Source organism: Acinonyx jubatus, chromosome A2 (assembly GCF_027475565.1).
Source record: "Acinonyx jubatus isolate Ajub_Pintada_27869175 chromosome A2, VMU_Ajub_asm_v1.0, whole genome shotgun sequence".
Lineage (NCBI taxonomy): Eukaryota > Metazoa > Chordata > Mammalia > Carnivora > Felidae > Acinonyx > Acinonyx jubatus.
Genome location: NC_069383.1, coordinates 28,359,461 through 28,375,535, shown reverse-complemented (window position 1 = coordinate 28,375,535; position 16,075 = coordinate 28,359,461). Strand labels below are relative to the sequence as shown.

Here is a 16,075-nt window from a genome sequence, read left to right as displayed (position 1 = left end):
AGAATCAATATTGTTAAAATTGATACTACTCAAAAGCAATCTGTAGTATCCAAACTACCCAAAGCAATCTACAGATTTGATGCAAATTTGATATCAAAATTCTGATGACATTTTTCGCAAAAACAGAGCAAACGATCCTAAAATTTGTATGGAACCACAAAACACCCTGAGTAGCCAAAGCAATCTTGAGAAAAAAGAACAAAGCTGGAGGCATCATGCTACCTGATTTCAAACTATATTAAAAATCTATAGTAATTAAAATAGTGTGCTAATTGGCATAAAAACAGACTCATAGATCAATGGAACAGAATAAAAAGCCCCCAAATAAAACCCACATAGATATAGTTAATTAATTTTTGACAAAGGAGCTAATGGGGTAAAGGAGGGCCTCTTCAATAAGTGGTATTAGAAAAAGTGGACAGCCACATGCAAAACAATGAAATTTTGCCACAATCTTAAAGTACACACAAAAATTAGCTCAAAATGGGTTAAAGACTTGAACATAGTCTGAAACCATAAAACTCCCAAAAGAACACTTAGATGGCAACCTCTTCGACATAGGTCCTGGTGAGGGCTTTTTGAATCTGACACCAAAAGCAAAAGCAACAAAAGCAAAAATAAATAAGTGGGACTCATACTAAAAAGCTGCTGCACAGCAAAGGAAACCATCAACAAAAATGAAAAGACCACCTACTAAATGAGAGAAAATATTTTCAAATCATATTCCTGATAAGGGGCTACTATACAAAATATATAAAGAACTCATACAGCTCAATAGCAAAAACCCCAAACAATTTAATCAAAAAATGCGCAGAAGGTCTGAATAGACATTTTCCCAAAGATGACATACAAATGGTCAACAGGCACATGAAAAGATGCTCAACATCCTTAATGATCAGGGAAATATAAATCAAAACCACAATGAGTGATCACCTCATACCTTTCAGCATGACTATTACCAAAAAGACAAGAAATAATAAGTGTTGGTGAGGATGTGGAGCAAAGGGAACCCTTATGCACTGTTGGTTGGAATGTAAACTGGTGCGGCCACAATGGACAACAGTATGGAAGTTCCTCAAAAAACTAAAAAAGAACTACAATATGATGTAGCAATTCTACTTTGGGGTATTTATGAAAAGAAAATGGAAAACCTAACTCGAAAAGAAATACCCATACCCATGTTCATTGCTACATTATCTGCAATAGCAATGATATGGAAACAACCTAAGTGTCCATTGATGGATGAATGAATAAAGAAATTGTGGTATATGTACACAGTGCAATATCATTCAGCCATAAAAAAATGAATGAAATCTTGCCGTTTGTGACAACACAGATGGAAATCAAAGGAATTATGCTAAATGAAAGAAGTCAGACAGTGAAAGACAAATATTATACAATCTCTACTATATGTGGAATCTTTTAAAAAAGTAAAAGCACAAAGCCACAAAAAAACCACACTCATAGATGCAGAGAACAGATTGGTGGTTGCAAGAGGCAAGGGGTGAGGGGGTTAGAAATAGGTGAAAGTGTAAATTTATTTAAAAATAAAAACTAAAAAAAGGATGGTGCAAGACAGCACATATTGTATTAAACATACCTATGCTGAAAAAAAAGAACACCCTTCATATATTCCATGAATGCAATTCCTTTGTTTACCTCTCTGTTACTATATTAATGATAGTCTCTTTTCTTGTGTTTTCATCTTCTTACACGGTTTCCGTTTCCTGCAGCTTTCTGCTTTCTTTTTGTTTCTTTGGAACTCTCTCTTTCATGCCCAAGATATTCTTCAGATATGTTGGCTCATATTTAAGACAGTGGAAAACTGTTTGGAAGCTCTATACATGTGCTTTGGGATTTGTTATTGATTGTGGGTTTCACTGCAGTATCATCTGACTGGGTCTTTTTTTTTTTCCTGAGAAAACCCAATTGTATATATTTTTACCTTTTCTTAGTGTTGATTACATTCCCCAGGGATGGACCCCTGGTCTCCTGTCCGTTGACACCTGGAGGGTATATGTCTGGCTCCCAGGAACAGTTGAGTAGAAGGCAAGTTTCTCACCATTTGACATATAAAATGCCTCCTCCTGCCCCAGTTATCACTGTGAAACCCTCCTGTGACCCGAACAGGTTCCAGCTCTCTTTACCCTCTGCTTTACCAGATCTAAATATTCCACTTCTGTCTGGTGGAGGAGAAGCAGTTGCATTTATGTAGAGTTGAGGAAGAAATTTGGGAATTTAATGTTTCATAAGCCATTTTTTACTTATCCTTGATTTTCAACATTTTAAAAACTTTGAAGGCTGCTGCTATGTAAATTGGATTGTTTATTGTCTTTCCTCACCATTGATTTAAGATTCCACTTTCGTGACATAACTGAGTCATCCTTTTATTTCCAGCTTCCAAAATGATTTTGCTGTCATCTCTTCTCTTGACATTTATAGAATTGTAACTTATGACTTAAAAGGTCTATTTGTTCTTGTTGTAATGGAGATTTAGGATAGGGTGAAGGTAAATGGGCTTATTCAATCTGGCATCTTATTGGAAGATGCAATATTTTCTGTTTCACATTAAAAATAAATGAATGAATCTTAACTAATAATTATTGCACAGATTGACCTTGGTGCCTTGATGGTCTATGCATTGGTGGATAATATAGGTAAAAGGTGGGGGGAGAGTAAAAGCTCCATAGTGTGAAGAGGGATTGACAGTGGGGTCCTGTCTCCTCTGTTAGCTCTCAGCATATTGAGTTTACATGTACTTGGTTAAGTGGATAACAGATTATGCTTTGTGGTTTTAATTAAAACAGCCCTCTCATAATACACATACGGATTTAAATGATTTCTATAGGAAATTATGTACGTAAAGAAAGCCCAGAATAAAGATAATACATAAGTGACCAGAAAGAAAATATGAGAGGAGATCCTTCTACTCCTAATACAAACTCTTCATGAAGATCTGGTAAGGATCAAGTCTGTAATAACTTGAACAATTCAGAGAAGTTGGTAACAAAATTGAAGTTATCAATAAGACTCCTGGAAATGTGATTTATATCCACTGTAGTTAATAAAGAAGTATTTGCATATTGTGAATTGGAATATTAGATTATATAGTAATAGTATGATGAATAGAAAGATATTTAAAATTAAGCACTTAAGACATGAAGACTCTTTATAAAAATTCTACTTTTCTAGCAATGTCAAAAATCATACTTAAATCCAAGGTTTATTTAATAAAATGCTATTATCCTAAATGTTAAATATTTAGAAATTTCCTTTGTAATGCATTCATGAGTAGTTGAAAATGAAAATATATGTGTACTGGGAAAAATCTTTTTCTTTCTATAGGAGTAAAAATGACTGACATAATATATAAATAACAGTGGATTTCTCTTCAGCTATATGACAAGTCAGATCTCCTGTTAAATAAAATGTGGTTTAAATATTCAAAAAGCACCTTAAGATATATTACAAAACTATACAAAAGTAAGGGATTTGCCTTGACCCTAAATAAAGTGAAAATGGGAATCTTAAGTGAGTGACTAAGCAGCTTTTTGATCTGAGGATATCAGTTTATTCTTTTGCAGAGAGAGCTGGGACGGCAGATAACACCTAAGGCCCACCCTCCATGGGGAATCATGGAGGAGAACACTCATAAAACGGGTATTCTTTGTAAAAATAGACAGCAAGGAAATCTCATCCTGACTTAAGGGGAAAACATAATGTAGCCTAAAAACTCCTAACCATGACCACTTTTAGTCTGAATTGGTGTTACCTGTGTGTTAAAAGAAAAACAATAATATAGAAGTTCTATGCAGCTGCAACCCAGGACTTAAGGAATTCCCACAGAAGTTTCAAGAAAAACTAGTATTTCAATATTTATTTATTTATTTATTTATTTTTATTTTTATTTTTTTAATTTGAGAGAGAGAGAGTATGCAAGTGGAGGAGAGGGGCAGAGAGAGAAAGAAAGAGAATCTTAAGCAGGCTCCATGCTCAGCGTGGAGCCTGATGCGGGGCTCGGTCCCATGACCCTAGGACCATGACCTGAGCTGAAATCAAGAGTTGGATGCTCAACTGAATAAGCAACCCAGGTGCCCCTATCATTTCAATATTTAAAAACACAAAACATACACACACACACACACACACACACACACACAAAAGGCAAGAAAAGTGAGGAAACAGCGGAAAACAAAAACAGGCCAAGGAGCGATCTACAGGACCTCAGACACTCGAGACATTAGACATATAAGTAAATTAATTTATGATTAACAAAATTAGAGAAGAAATGGAAAATATGAGCAAAGATAAAGAGACTATAAAAAAATCACCCAGCAAATCTTAAAAGGAGACAAATAGAATTTATAGAAATTAAAATTTAAGTAACTGAATTTAGGAACACCTGGATGGCTCAGTTGGCTGAGTATCTAATTCTTGATTTCAGCTCAGGTCATGGTCCCAGGGTTGTGGGACCAAGCCTCATGTTGGGCTCCACACTAAGCATGGAACCTGCTTAAGATTCTCTCTCTCTCTCCCTCTATTCTTCTCCCTTGCTCATGCATACTCTTTCTCTTTCTCTCTCTCCATAAAATAAATAAAATTAAATAAATAACTGGATTTAAATACTCAGTAAATAGTTAAACAAAAAAGATAGACATAGCTGAAGGGAGAATTAATGAACTGGGAGATAGATCTGAAGTTACTCATAATGTAGTCTAGCAAGACACAGAAGGAAAATAAAGGTGTTAAAAAGCATGGAAGACAGAATAATAAAGTTTAACATATGTTTAACTGGAGACTCAGAGAAAATAATGGCTGAGAATTCTCAAGAATTATTGGAAAAGGGGCGCCTGGGTGGTTCAGTCAGTTAAGTGTCGGACTTTGGCTCAGGTAATGATCTCTCAGTTTGTGAGTTCGAGCCCCTCATTGGGCTCTGTGTTGACAGCTCAGAGTCTGGAGCCTGTTTTGGATTCTGTGTCTCCCCCTTGCTGTGCCCCTCCCATGCTCATGCTCTGTCTCTCAATAATAAATAAACATTAAAAAAAAGAATTATTAGAAAAGATTCAACTTACACACATGCACATAGACATGCACATCTTTAAAGTAACCAAAGAGACAGGATTGTCTGTTAAAAGAATGGCAATTTGAATGACAGCTAGCTTATTTCTAACAGCAAAACAGTCAAAAGACAGTAGGAATACGTGTCAATATGCAATGAAAAAAAATAGTCAATCTAGAAATCTATAATCACAAAAATATATTCCATGAATTGTAAAGAGCTTTATATAAAACAAAACTGAGAGTTTACCCTCAAAAGGTACTCTCTGAAGTACATTCAAAAGATATATTCAGGCAGAAAGAGTATGAACCCAGAAAGAATGTTCAAGAAGCAAGAAACAATGGTGAACAAAGATATTAGTAAATATGCATATAATTGTACAAAGCATTGATTTAAAAAATAAAATTATATAGTTTATAGGAGAATGACAGAGTAGAACTAGCAAATATTAGAAAATGGCCACACATAAACAGGAAGAGATGGTATAGTTGAAATGTCCTAAGATCTTTGTCCTGTTCAAGAGGAAGGGAATAATGGATTCTTTTTACATTTTTATAAATCAAGCATACATGACATTATAGTTTGAACTGTGTCCACCTCACATTCATATATTGAAGCCTTAACACCCAATGTGACTCTTTTGGAGATAGGGAATTTAACGTAGTAATTAGAGTTAAATGAGACCACAAAGGTAGGGCCCTAATGTGATAAAATTGTTGTCCTTATAATAAGAGGAAGAAAGACCAGACATCTCTCTTTTTCTCTCTGCTTCTGCAAAGAGAGAAGGCTGTGTGAAGACACAGTGAGCAGGCAAGCTGTCTACAAGCCAGGAAGAAAGGCCTTACCAGAACTAACCCTGGTGGCTCCTTGATCTTGGACTTTTATCCTACAGAAATGTAAGAAAATAAATTTCTGTTGTTTAAACCACCAAGTCTGTCATGTTTTGTTAGACTTAGTTGACCAATACACATGATAAAAATTTTCAGTAAATCTATAATAATAACAGACACAGAGCATAGTGGATAAGTGTGTGTATGTGTGTGTGCGTGTATATGTGCATATGTGTATATATGCATGCAGGTATGTGTGTGTATGTGTGTGTGTATGTGTGTGTGATGAACTAAATAAAGAACAAAAAGAAAATAACTGCAAAAGAATGCAGGGAAGAGATATAAAAAATATTTGGAAAAAAATAGAAATCTGATATTCAAAATTATTCTAAATTTATAAAGTCACAAAAAATTCAAATGGATAAAACTTGTCAGGCAAAAATCTTCAACCTGGATAAAAATGTAAAAGCCAGCAATATGTTTTTTTTATAAGAAATACATCCAAAGCATAAGGACATAGAAATATTGAACGTGAAAGGTGAGAAGAAATGCTAGGTAAAGTCTAACCGAAAGAAAGCTGGCACTTAAGGAGACTTCTGGGGAAGACGGTAGAGTCAGAGGATTCTAAGCTCACCTCCTCCCACAGATACAACTAGATAACACTCACATCAGTGTAAATAACCCAGAAAAAGACCTGAAGACTGGCAGAACAGACTCTCCACAGCTAAATGTACAGAAGAGGCCACATCAAAGAGAGTAGGAAATGCAAAGATGAGGTCTGGAACCAAACATACCCACAGGACTCTGTGCAAAGAAGGGATATTGTGGGTCTCAAAAAAGGAAAGGACCAGACCCTCATACCAAACACCCTAGGCATGGGGGACTTGTACAGGAAAGATGAATCCCCATAACATTTGGCTTTGAAAACCAAGAGACTCAACAGTCAGTGGGGCTTAATACCTGCAACTTTAAAAATCAGCAGGGTCAGCTCTGGGAGAGCCAGGAGGGTGGAGTCCCCAACCCCAAAGAGACAGCACAATATTGAGATACAGCATAGAAGCAGCAGTATGAAACACCTGGGGTATACAGAAGGAGATTTATTTACTAATCTCAGACCAAATGCTTGAGGTACAGGGATCTTTGGGAGACTTTAAGAACAAAAGAGCTGGCAGGTGCCATTTCCTTCCCTCACCCTCCAGCCTAGATACCCATGGATACCTGTAGGAACCAGCACAGCACCAACACTTTCTACCTAGCTCCCTCTCCCCAGCCCTTGTGCTTCTATGGATCCGTCCCCTCCAACCTGGTTGGCCTGGGCAGGAGTTTTCCTAGGAGGTGGCAGGTCCTCTCCCACATCTGACCAGCTGGACTTTGCTGGCACCATGCACCCCACCCCCACCTTCTCCTATGGACCTTATGCCTCCAATATGCCCTTGACTAGAGCCTTTCCAAAATGGTGCCACAAACCTGGCAGTGTAGAAGGAGTACTAATAGGGGCCAGCACCACTCCAAAATGACTCCTACCCAAGGGAAGGGGGAAGATAACCACATACACCAGTCCAACTGTGGCCCCAGCAGTGGGCTACAGCAGACATCAGGGTCTGATTACAGGCCCTGCCCATCAACAAAAGTCTTTGAGGGGACAACACAGAGAAAGTACCCTGCAGTTCAGTGGTATTGCATCTCTGGCAAATGCCCTAGACTGGCCCGGTAGCAATGCAAAGACTAAAACCTGCTCACAACAAAGAAGCCATTGCAGATGACTGGACCGAAGACAAACATGCTTTAGCCACAACAGTAGGGTGCACACAACACACACTGGAGACACTCCTGAAGTGCCAGGTTCTGGTGGACCAGGGACATTGCACTACAGGGCACTAGAGGACCTCTTTTTCATAAGGCCACTACTTTCAAGAGCAGAAGACAGGGATGAATTTCTTAGCACATAAAAACAAACACAGAGAATTAGACAAAATGATGAGGCAGATGGAAATGTGCCAAATGAAAGAAGAGGAGAAAATCACAGCAACAGAACTAAATGAAATGGAGACAAGCAATATGTCTGATAGAGAATTTAAAGTAAGGATCATAAAGATACTCACTGGACTTGAGAAAAGAGTGGAGAACCTCAGGGAGACCCTCAACAAAGAGACAGACCACACAAAAAAGAACCAATCAGACATGAATAACTCAATAACTGAAATTACAAATACACTTGATGGGATAAATAATAGACTAGAGAAAGCAGAAGAATGGGTCAGTGATATGGAGCACAGATTAATGGAAAACCATCAAGCTGAACAGGAGAGAAAGAAAAAGAATAATAAATGAAATTATGTAAGGGGAACTCAGTGACACCATCAAGTGTAATAACATTTGCATTATAGGGATCCCAGAAAGAGAAGAGAAGAAGTGGCAAAAAAAATTCTTTGAAGAAATAATAGCTGAAAACTTCCCAAATCTGGGGAAAGAAACAGAAATCCAGATCCAGGAAGCACGTGAGTCCCCAACAAAATCAACCCAAGGTGGTCCACAACACACACAGTAAGGGGTACCTGGGTGGCTCAGACCGTTAAGCATCTGACTTCAGCTCAGGTCATGATCTCATGATTTGTGAGTTTGAGCCCCCAGGCTCTGTGCTGACAGCTCAGAGCCTGGAGCCTGCTTCAGATTCTGTGTCTCCCTCTCTCTCTGCATTCTGTCTCTCTCTCAAAAAGAAATAAAAATAAACATTAAAAATTTTTTTTAAAAATATCTTAAAAGAAGCAAGAGAAAAGAAAACTGTAACCTACAAGGGAATCCCCAGAAGGCTATCAGCTGATTTTTTAGCACAAACTTTGCAGGCCAGAAGGGAGTGGCATGATATATTCAAAGAGCTGAAAGGAAAAAACCCTGCAACCAAGAATACTCATCAAACAAGGCTGTCATTCAGAACAGAGAGATAAAGGAGTTTCCCAGACAAACAAGTTAAAGGAATTCATCACCACTAAACCAGCCGTGTGAGAAATGTTAAAGGGCCCTTTGAATGGAAAGGAGAGACCATAAACAGAAGCAAGAAAAGTAGAAAGCACAAAAGCAGTAAAATAATGTATACCTATAAAAATAAGTCAAGGAATTCACAAAATAAAAGGATGTAAAGTATGACACTATATACCTAAAACATGGTGAGGGGGGCAGAGGAATAAAGAATGAGCTCAAATGTAAGAGACTATCAACTTAATATAGATTGCTATATACATAAATTTTGTATATAAGACTAATGGGAACCACAAATAAAAAACTGTTAATGAATATGCAAAAAATAAAGAGAACCCAATCCAAGTACACCACTAAAGAAAGCCAGCAAACTATGAGAGAAAAGAGCAAGAGAAAAAAGAAACAAAGAACTACAAAAAAATCATAAAACAAACAACAAAATGAAATAAGTACATACCTATTAATAATTACATAAGTACATAATTAATAATTATTAATTAATAGTAACTAATAAGTACATACCTACTTTAAATGTAAACGGACTAATGCCCAAATCAAAAAAAAGCATGACGGAAGCGATAAAAAAGCAAGTCCATCTATATCCTGCCTGCAAGATACTCACTTCAGACCTAAAGCAACATGCAGATTGAAGGTGAAGGGATAAAAAAGCATTTATCTTGCAAATGGAAGTGAAAAGAAAGCCACAGTAGCAATATTTATATTAGGAAAATGGACTTTAAAACAAATACTGTAACAAGAGTCAAAGAAGGACACTATATAATCATAAAGAGAACAATCAAACAAGAAAGTATAACAATTATAAATATGCTTTCAAATACATAAAGCAGCTAATAACAAATATAAAGTAACTGATGGTAATACAATAATAGTATGGGTCTTTAACACCCCACTTACATCAATGGATAGATCTTTCATGCAGAAAACCAACAATGAAACAGTGGCTTTGAATGATATATTGGACCAGATGGATCTAACAGATATATTCAGAACATTCCATCCTACAACAGCAAATACATATTCTTTTCAAGTGCACATGAGAACATTCTCCAGAATAGATCATATATTAGACCACAAAACAAGTATCAACAAATTCAAAAAGATTAAAGTCATAACATGCATCTTTTTTGACCATAACACTATTTTGACCATAACACTTACTATGAAACTGGAAATCAACTACATATACACAAATCTGGAAAAAGCACAAATATATGGAGGTTAAATAACATGCTATGGGCCAACCAAGAAATCAAATCAAAGATAAAAAATACATAGAGACAAATTAAAATGAAAACAATAGTCCAAAACCTTTGGGATGTAGCAAAATGTGTACTAACAATAAAGTTTATAGCAATACAGGTCTACCTCAAGAAGCAAGAAAATTCTCAAATAAACAACCTAATCTTATACCTAAAAGAGCTAGAAATAGAACAACAAATAAAACCCAGAACCAGTGAAAGGAAGGAAATAACTAAGATTAGAGCAGAAATAAAATAGAAACTAAAAAACCAATAGAACAGATCAATGAAACCAGGAGCTGTTTCTTTGCAAAGATTAACAAAATTCATATAGCTTTAGTCAAACTCATCATCATCATCTTCATCAACAACAAACAACAAAGGAGAGGACACAAACAAATTCAGAAATGAAACAGGAGAAATAACTGACATCACAGAAATACAATTATAAGAGAATATTATGAAAAATTATATGCCAACAAATTGGACAACCTAGAAGAAATGAATAAATTCCTAGAAACATGTAACCTCCCAAAATTGAATCAGAAGGAAATAGAAAATTTGAACAGTCCAATTATCACTGATGAAATTGAAGTAGTTATCAAAAAAACTCCCAACAAAGTTCAGGACCCGATGGCTTCACAGGTGAATTCTACCAAACATCTAAATTAGAGTTAATACTCATCCTTCATAAACTAATCCAAAAAAAAATAGAAAAGGAAGAAAAGCTTCCAAATTCATTTTATGAGGCCACCATTACCCTGAAATCGAAACCAGATTAAGACACTGCAAAAAAAGAGAATTACAGGCCAATATGTCCAATGAACATAGATGCAAAAATCCTCAATGAAACACTAGCAAACTGAATTCAACAATGCATTAAAAAAATCATTCACCATGATCATGTGGGATTCATCCTGAGATGCAAGTGTGGTTCAACATTTGCAAATAAATCAATGTGATACATCACATCAATAAGAGAAAGAATAAGAACCACATGATCATTTCAATAGATGCAAAAAAAAAAAAGCATTCAACAAAGTAGAACATTCATGACAAAAACTCTCAACAAAGTAGGTTTAGAGGGAACATACCTCAACATAATAAAGGCCACATGAAAAACCCACAGCTAACATCATACTCAATGGTGAAAAACTGAGAACTTTTCCTTAAGGTCAGGAACAATGCCAGGATGTCCACTCTTACCACTTTTATTCAACATAGTACTGGAAGTCCTAGCTGCAGCAATCTGACAACAAAAAGAAATAAAAGGCATCCAAAAGGTAAGACAAAAGTAAAGCTTTCACTGTTTGCAATGACATGATATTATATATAGAAGACCCCAAAGACTTGACCAAAAATCTTTGGTAAATAGAATTGGTAAATGAATTAAGTCAGGTTTCAGGATACAAAATCAATATACAAAAATCCATTGTATTTCTGTACACTAATAATAAAACAGTAGAAGGAGAAATTAAGAAGGCAGTTCCATTTACAACTGCACCAAACATAATACAATACTTAGGAATAAACTTAGCCAAAGAGGTGAAAGACCTGTGCTCTGAAACTATAAAACATTGATGAAAGAATTAAAGACAACAGAAACAAATAGAAAGATACTCTCCGCTCATGGATAGAACAAATACTGTTAAAATGTCCTTAATATAGAGGTTCCTCAAAAAGTTAAAAATAGATTTACCAAAGGTTCCTGGGTGGCTCAGTCAGTTAAGCGTACAACTTCAGTTCAGGTCATGATCTCACAGTTCATGGGTTCAAGCCCTGCATCAGGCTCTGTGCTGACAGCTTAGAGCCTGGAGCCTGCTTGGGAATCTGTGTCTCCCTCTATCTCTGCCCCTCCCCTGCTCATGTTCTGCCTCTATCTCTTAAAAAGGAACGTTAGATTTTTTAATTTAAAAAATAAAAAATAGAATTACGAAATGATCCAATAATTCCACTAGTGGGTATTTACCCTCAAAATACAAAAGCAGTAATTTGAAAAAAGATATGAACACCTATGTTTATTGCAGCATTATTTATAATAGCCAAATTATGGAAGCAACCAGAGTGTCCATCAATAGATGAATGGATAAATAAAATATGCAGTATAAATAGAATATTACTCAGCCATAAAAAAGAATGAAATCTTGCCATTTGCAACAATGTGGATGGATCTAAAGGGTATAATGCTAAGTGAAATAAGTCAGTCAGAGGAAGACAAATATACAATTTCACTAACATGTGGAACTTAAACAAAACAAGCAAAGAAAAAAGAGACAAACCAAAAATCAGAGTCTTGACTATAGAGAACAAATTAACAGTGATCATAGGGTAGGTGGGTGGGGGTTGGGTAGAACAGGGGAAGGGGATTAAGAGTACACTTCTCATGATGAGCACCGAGTAATATATAGAGTTGTTGAATCACTATATGTACACTTGACACTAATATAACACTGTATGTTAATTATACTGGAATTAAAATAAATATGAAAAATAAACATGAAGGTTAAAAAAAAAGAAAGCTGGCATTGCTACATTAGCATACAAATAAACTCTAAGACCCCAAAACATTACTATACACTGAGAGGGGCACTGCAAAGTGGTAAAAGCATTAATTAACCAGGAATATACAAACATTCTAAACTGGTAGGGACACAATAACATAATCTAAATAATCTAAAAATATATATAAACTAAAATTGACAACACTATCAGAAGAAATAGACATATCCATATCCTAGAGGGGGATTTTAATACAACTGTTCCATTAATTGCTGGGTTAAATAGACAAAAAATTGGTTAGGTCACAGAAAATTTGAAAAACAACTAGCAAACTTGATCTAACAGACTTTTGGAAAATATTGCACGCAGTAAGTTGAGAATATACCATTCTTTTAAGTGCAATGAAATATTTATCACAATTGACCATGTGCTAGTTCACAAATCTGCCTCAACAAGTTTAGAAGAACTGATGTCAGACTACAGTAAAATTAAGTTAGAAATTTCTAAAAAGTAGTTACAAAAGCCTCATTTATTTCAAATTTTAAAATACACGTCTAAGCAACTCATGAATGAAAGAATCTAGCATAATAGAAATCAGAAAACTCAAAGAACTGAAAACTATGTGGTATAGATAAATTAATAGAAGAAAATTCATCTCCTTAAATTGTTACTTTGAAAGAAAATAATAGCTCGAATTTCATAATGTAAATATCTACTTTAAAAAGTAAAAGAACAGAATGAATGCAGAAATTAAGCAGACAGAACAAAATAATAGAGGAAACTAATAAATAAATTAGAACATACATAAATACGATTAAAGAGCCAAAGGTCAGTGCTTTGACAAGACTTGTAAGACAAATAAAATAGACATAGGCTTTTAAAAGATTATTTTAGCAAGTTTAAAAGCATAAGTAAAAATATTAGGAATGACAAAAGCTGTAACTAAAAGTACTTTAGAAATTAAATAGGTCTGGGGCACCTGGGTGGCTCAGTCGGTTGGGCGGCCGACTACAGCTCAGGTCATGATCTCGCTGTCTGTGAGTTCGAGCCCCGCGTTGGGCTCTGTGCTGACAGCTCAGAGCCTGGAGCCTGCTTCTGATTCTGTGTCTCCCTCTCTCTCTGCCCCTCCCCTGCTTGCTCTCTGTCTCTCTCTCTCTCTCTCTCTCTCAAAAACAACAAACATTAAAAAGAAATTAAAAAAAAAAGAAATTAAATAGGTCTTAGTGGATATTGTAAACAACTATATGCCAGTATATTTGAGATGGAATGCATAAATTCCTAGAAAAATGCAACTAACTCAGGTAGAAATAGAAAATATAAACAATCCTAAAGCCAGGAAAGTAATAGAGCAATTTCTAAGTACATACACCTTCTGTTTTCTTTTTTTGCTGCTAGCTAGAGTAGAGAATGCATAGAGGGAGATGAGGCAGCTAATCTTACACCATGAGGTAGCAGTCAAGTGCTGAGAGGATGGCACAACTGGGACAGAAAGAATCAGGGCCATCATGATTGTGGAGCCACCATTTCAGCTTATTCCTATCTTGTTAAAACTATTGCTATTTTGGGTCTTTGTCGTGATGAAGAAGTAAGAAGTAGAAATACTGAAAAGAAAACAAGAGAATGATTAACACAACATTCTTGACTGTGGCTGTCTCAATAAGGGGAAGGATGTGATTGTGTGAGGAAAGGAGATGGAATCAGAGAAGGGCTCACAGAGATTTCTCAAAATTAATTAAGCTGAGGTGTGAAAGATACCATTTTATGCATTTTCTTTAAATTTTTTCTGTTACATTTTATAAATACATGTGTGTGTAAAGTATTTCATGATCAAATACATAAAAACGATTTGAGGACAAAATAAAATAAATGCACTCTTTTGTTAGGAAATACTATGGGAAGATGCATAGAAAAACATTTCTGAGGATTTTAAAAAAACAAACTACAGTATTAGAATAAATTTTATAGTGTGGGAGGCTTACTGTACAGTTAGAGGAAAGTACAGATGCTTCCAACATGGCTGAACTTATGTTATTTGCCAGATGATATTTCAATAACTTCAAATGTGAAGAACTGCATTTTGGTGATTCAAAAATGAAAGACATATGGGAGAAAAGATATTATCAACAATCATTCCTTTAACAACAAAGTGTTTTATGGAAACACAGCTAAGTCTAGATATCAGTGGAGCTAGGACTTTGGCGGCAATAAAAATTGAAATATGGAGTGAGGTCATGTTCACAGATTGCTTCTGTGATTCCTTTATCTTTTTTTTTTTTTTTTAAGATAAGTGAATTTACCTCACTAACTGTCGCCACCTACTACCTTCTTTTATCAGAAAATATACCTGGTAGCACCTTTGGCTCAGGTCATGATCTCACAGTTCATGAGCTTGAGCCTCGTGTTGGGCTTTGTGCTGACAGTGAACAGTCTGCTTGGGTTTCTCTGTCTCCCTCTCTCTATGCCGCTGCCCCCACCTCAAAAATAAATAAATGAAACTTTAAAAAAAATTTTAAAAAAACATGTGAAGTGCCTAAACTAGATAAATATCTAGATGCCAATCAACTGGATGGGAGGAATCCTTTCACTGTTAGTGTGTACATCAAGGTCACTTGATCCCACAACTGGGGTACCTGGGTGGCTCAGTTGGTTGACTGTCTCTTCGTGGGACCAAGCCCACGCTGGGCTTTGTGCTGACGGTACCCAGCCTCCTTGGGATTCTCTCTCCTCTCTCTGCCCCAACCCCCACCCCCACCGGCTCATACTCTCTCTCTCACATAATAAATAAACTTTAAAAAATCCCACATTTTTTTTCAACTTTATTGAGATATAATTGACAAAATTATAAAATAGTTAAAGTGTATAGTTGTGGTAATCTGACACATACATACATTATGAAAAGTAACCCCAACCCAGCCAATCAATATTTCCACCACCTCACACATCTATTTTTCTGTTGTTGTTGTTGTTGTTGTTGTTTGAGACATTCAAACACTACTACCCTAACCAATCTCAATCATACAATAGTGTTAACCATAGTCACCATGTTTACATTACATCCTTGGACCTAACTCATCTTATAGCCAAAAGTTTGCACCCCACCACTCAGCCCTTGACAACCACTTTTCTACTCTGTTTGTATGAATTTTACTTTGTTTTTTAGATTCCACATATAAATGATACCATGCAGTATTTGTATTTTTCTGTCTGCCTTATTTCACTTAGCACAATGTCCTCAAATTTCATCCATATTGTTGCAAATGGCAGGATTTCCTTCTCTCTTGTGGCTGAATAATATTCCATTGTATATACATACCACTTCTTTATCCATTCATCCATTGGTGGACACTTAGGTTGTTTCCATATTGTGGCTATTGTGAATAATGCTACAATGAACATAGGAGTGCAGATATCTCTCTGAGATCTTGTTTTCATTTCCTTTGGATATATATCCA

At 35.8% G+C, this 16,075-nt stretch overlaps 1 protein-coding gene across 19 annotated transcripts in view; it reads right to left on the bottom strand.

Annotated features, from left to right (window-relative positions):
- Nucleotides 1-16,075, bottom strand: part of SLC13A1 (solute carrier family 13 member 1) — a 258,908-nt gene that overhangs the window by 87,182 nt on the left and 155,651 nt on the right. For 17 of the 19 annotated variants that reach the window (XR_008296681.1, XR_008296682.1, XR_008296685.1 and 14 more), the window contains exon 7: nucleotides 11,331-11,373. The exons of the other annotated variants lie outside the window; for them this stretch is intronic. Coding sequence is in view for 8 of the 17 variants with exons in the window: in XM_053218149.1 (XP_053074124.1) it covers nucleotides 11,331-11,373 (43 nt within the window). In the remaining 9 variants the exon portion in view is untranslated. The remainder of the gene's footprint in view (nucleotides 1-11,330; nucleotides 11,374-16,075) is intronic. 19 annotated transcript variants of the gene reach the window in all.